Source organism: Protomyctophum parallelum (assembly GCF_964188405.1).
Source record: "Protomyctophum parallelum genome assembly, chromosome: 8".
Classification (NCBI taxonomy): domain Eukaryota; kingdom Metazoa; phylum Chordata; class Actinopteri; order Myctophiformes; family Myctophidae; genus Protomyctophum; species Protomyctophum parallelum.
In genome coordinates, this window is record NC_139703.1 from 26,255,193 (window position 1) to 26,260,192 (window position 5,000).

Consider the following 5,000-nt stretch of genomic DNA (forward strand, 5'->3'; position numbering starts at 1 on the left):
AGTTGTTTTGGTTCTATGTTGTCTTCCCCAGGTGTTTCTCATGTTGTAATCAGCCCTCTTGTATGTATCAGTCTTGTTCCCCAGTCAGTCCTTAATTGTTTGGTGTCACTTCTTGTTCAGTTCAGTGTTTGTGACGTTTTCACAGTTCTTTTGTAATAAACCACCCTATCTTGGATTTTGAACTCTGTCTGCTTGCTGTCCTGCATTTGGATCCTCACCACACCACACCACCGGAACGTGACAGCTGGTTCATAACTAAAACAAGAAACGGTGATTACAAAGGCCGTTGATGGTATACATCCCACTCTATAGTTCTCAAAACAGCTGGCATGGCTATAGCATGGTTATCGCGTCTATAAAGTTATCCAAGCGTAGCTTTATAGTTTTAGCTGTGCAGACGCTCGGCACAGCAAACAGTAAATACGTCTTGATAGATCAGACCTGACACGCGGTTTACCGAGAGTAATTTCCAGGGAGCATCTCGAGAATGCCATTGCATTGTAATAGTGTCTCTGCTCTCAGCCTTGGCTTTTCCGAAGCACTTGAGAGTGAGCTGATGTCTCCTGGCATTCGCTTGGCTAATGCAGTGCCTCGCTGAAAGGCCCCTGCCATGGGGCTGGGGAGGTAAAGCACAAGGCCCTGCACTCTCAAGATACAGAACCTCAGCGCTCAGCGTGGAGGGAACTTAAGACATTCAGACCTGAAGTCTTCAATTCAAAGATTTGTGCGCATTTTCACGACTTTTCAAAAAATAGCAGACCTACAAGCTCGTAGCGCGCCACTCGGTGGCGTGCTATGAGCTTGTAGATCTGCTATTTTTCAATAGCTGAATGATGCTTAGTTAAAACACCAAAACGGGTTCCCCGTTCGGAATGGGTTAAGCTTACAGAGACACAGCACTCGACCTTACTACCAATCGCCAGCATTTACTGTACCATTGTGTATACATGACTTGGTTTTTCTGAATTTATGAAATATTCTTATATACAGCACATGGATACCAAAGAGCATACATAAGCACCTATATAAGTTTGGAGGAGGGCGGGGGGGGAGATTTTCATGGCAGAACAAATGATCATAAAACCCATGGCCAAGTGAATTGAAACTGTGGTTGCGCTATAGCTTGACAAATTCAAGGTACCGGTACTCTCACTATAGCTTGACAAATTCAAGGTACCGGTACTCTCGCACCATTTCTTCCCATTCACTGTAACGTTTACTGTAACTTGCCAGAAATTCTAGTTCTCTCTCTCTCTGTGCATTTTCATATTCCACGTATTCAGCATTTTAGACTTTCGATAGTTTCTTGGGTAAGTGCCAGTGGTTAAAAACACCATGTTATACATTCCTAACACATCAGTACTTTTATTTTATTTTCCTACATTATAGTCCAATATGCAGGAGTATTAACGATACAATATCTACATTATGTATAGTATAGTAGTATGTGTTTTAACGCTCAGCTGCAAAATGAATTAATCAAACAAACAAACACCTAATTCATTCAAATGGGGAACATGAATTTGTCATACACACAGTACAGTAGGCCTACGCTGTATGTTTAGGATATAAGAAAAGAATGCCTTACATTACATCCCCAACAACTTTGACCAGATTATATTGTATACTGTACATACATACATACCACACCACAACAACCAACACAGCAGCTACAGTCATTCTGAAGAATTCACATTAAAGGCTCAGTCTCAAGAGCAATCTATGCAAAAACAATTTAAGCTGCTTCAATAAACAATCTATATATTCACATCTAAACTACCTAAAAGTGCAAATAGCTCAAGTACAAACTGCAAAACTGACCAAGACATCACATCAAGTGTCCAATACAACACAATATTCATATATTCAAGATATTCTTTGTCTAAAATGGTAAGCCTCCAAAGGCATAGAAACATGCATATTCCCACTGAATTTATAAAGCACTGATTTTGCTCAACTTCTGTTAAACCAGGAATGTTTTTATTATTAATCACTTTCCTCCGCTAATTTCATGTTGTACTTTCTGTTTGGCTGCATCTCTCTGTATTAGCCCATTTTCGGCGGGAACCCCTTTTGGTGTTTTAAATATTATGTTATAATTTAGCTATTGAAAAATATCAGATCTACAAGCTCATAGCGCGCCACAGAGTGGCGCGCTACGAGCTTGTAGGTCTGCTATTTTTTTTAAATCGTGAAAATATTTATTTCAGATTTATAAGATTTTCTTTTTAAATGTTGAGGTCAGGCCTAAATGGGTTAAGCTCATCTCGCCTGCCCATTAATGACCATCTGACCAGCCTGCTCGGTTGAAGGCCAAATATGATTTTAAGAGCAGGCAAGTCTGAATGCTAATGGGCAGCAGAATGTAAAATAGCACGCAGCTCGCAGGCAAAGTAATAGGCAGGGAAATTGTCCAGAATCCCCGTGCTCCTTGCCTTTCACTGGAAAGTGTTAATCACATCATTAGCAAAGACCGACCACGGTATAACAGAAATACACCGGCTTTACTGTTCATATTTTCAGTTTAGTTATTTCCTGGTATATTCTTTGCCTTGTATATTGTTTTGCCTTGCCTTGTACCGTATCAACTCATACGGGGATAGCAGCTGAAGTTATAACCACAAACTGTACCGTATCAATTCATACGGGGATAGCAGCTGAAGTTATAACCACAAACTGCCTTTGCCTTGTACCGTATCAATTCATACGGGGATAGCAGCTGAAGTTATAACCACAAACTGTACCGTATCAATTCATACGGGGATAGCAGCTGAAGTTATAACCACAAACTGTACCGTATCAATTCATACGGGGATAGCAGCTGAAGTTATAACCACAAACTGTGTGCCACGGGAAATTATACTGTCAGAGTCAGAGCACAAAAAAAGGACGCTAAAAAAGTCAGTTCATTAGTGGCTGCGATCTAATACACAACTAATGCACATATAATGCTTGTGAAAGCACAGATTATAGAGCGCTAAGCTATAGTGCAGTTATATTTGGATCTGACTGGCTGCGCCCTGAGCACTCATATCCCCTTGCATAAAACTCCACTGCTGTTTAATGTAGGATTTATATTATATCTCCCATGGTTACAGTGAAATGAACATGGCATCAGAGATCAGACTATAGCTATACAATCCACAGCAGCGCCACCTACTGGAGGGTGCATTCCAGTTGTGGCCTGGCCTGGCTTTAAGGCACTAAACCCCCCCAAAGCGCCCCGGGGCGACCCTGATGACATGCTTATCCCATTCTGACCTGAGATCAGATTCATACGAGGTTTCCACTGGACACACACTGGTCTGATGAACCCATTCTGACCTGAGATCAGATTCTAAAAATGTCAGTCGCCACTCGGTGGCGCGCTATGAGCTTGTAGATCTGCTATTTTTCAATAGCTAAAGCACAACATGATGCTAACACCAAAATGGGTTCCCGTTCAGATATGGGTTATGTATATTATGGACTGGATACACAAAAACAACATTTCTAATTGCCTTCATTTGTGCATTGACAGTAAAGTCGTCGTCTTGTTATGCTCTGTTGAACGAAGGTGTCGTGACTCGTGCACCAACATAGCCAATCAAGCTCACAACGTGTGGCATCTGTGACATATTCTGAGCTTCTAGATTGTATATATTAATGGTGCATTTATATAGCGCAATTTTTGAGTGGTGCAACCACTCCAAGGAACAGCAATGTCGTGTACACCTACCTATGTGGCCATGAGCATGAGTATATGACTATTAGTACCAGTAGGGGCGCTGGTTTGCCAGAAACAGAGAGAGAGAGATAGTGTTAGTGCTGCACTGTTGCCTGCTAATGCGAGAGAGAGAGAGAGGGAGGGGGGGAGAGAGAGAGGGGAGTTGCACCACTCAGTTCACACGGGTGTGATTTTCCATAGATTACATAGATTACATAGATTTCATCCACCCATTCATACACCGATGGCGGAGGAAACAAGGCAAGGCACAACCTGCACATCGGGAGCAATTACGTATTGTATTGTATTGTATTGTATTGTATATAGTCATAGCACGCCATAGTACATATGTATAGCATAGTAGTGAATATGTATAGTTTATTATGTATAGTGTATGTATAGTTTCATATATGATATTCCACTGTTACCTTCTTAGCTTACGCATGTTTCATGATAAATGCTTTTATGTGATGTATTCCCATGCTTTTGTTCTTGCCTAAATGTAAGTCGCTCTGGATTAAGAGCGTCTGCTAAATGCTAAATTGTAAATTGTAAATTGTACGTAGGGTTTCAGCGTCTTGCTCCAGCACACTTAATTCGGCACTAACTCTGTTTGACGCCGTCGTCAGCATGAATCAGCCTTAATCCATTCTGAACAGGAACCCATTTTGGTGTTAGCATCATGTTATGCTTTAGCTATTGAAAAATAGCAGATCTACAAGCTCATAGCGCGCCAGTGAGTGGCGCGCTACGAGCTTGTAGGTCTGCTATTTTTGAAAAATCAAAGAACGACTGTGACATTTTTAGAATCTGATCTCGGGTCAGAATGGGTTAATCAGACGAGTGTGTGTCCAGTGGAAACCTCGTATGAATCTGATCTCTGTCAGAATGGGTTAATGAGGACAGTCAGCGAGCACACTGACTGAAACAGAGCTCTATTATATGGTGGTCTTTACCTGTGTGTATGGAGAAGGGCCAGTGGCTCTTGTCCCCTCCCGCGTCGGGCCTGAGAGTGGCCCGGGGGCCGCCGCCACCGGGAGCCGGGAACTCTGCCGTGTCGTTTCCTGATGATGACTCCGTGGCGGGCGCTGCTGCTGCTGTAGTAGCGTCTCTGGCCTCTGGGGGTGTGCAGTGGGCAGGTGGTCTTCCACAGCGCGGGCGCCGCCGTGGCGTTGAGCGGCCCCTCCTCTCCTCCTCTGTCTGTCCGTTCTTTCTCCTTGGCCGTGGAGTCGGTGCGCGTCGCTCGGAGGCTCTTTGACCGCCGCGCCGCTGTTGTTGGCTCGTCTCTCCACCT

General features: G+C 43.2%; 1 protein-coding gene across 1 annotated transcript in view; it reads right to left on the minus strand.

The window, feature by feature from the left end:
• Window positions 1-5,000, minus strand: part of LOC310862978 (receptor-type tyrosine-protein phosphatase gamma-like) — a gene marked incomplete at its 3' end in the record, with an annotated part of 434,985 nt that overhangs the window by 53,211 nt on the left and 376,774 nt on the right. The window contains 4 exon segments of the mRNA XM_083771100.1: window positions 4,663-4,822; window positions 4,825-4,866; window positions 4,869-4,940; window positions 4,942-5,000. The exon segment at window positions 4,942-5,000 is cut by the window's right edge and continues 529 nt beyond it. Of these exon segments, the coding sequence (XP_083627226.1) occupies window positions 4,663-4,822; window positions 4,825-4,866; window positions 4,869-4,940; window positions 4,942-5,000 (333 nt within the window).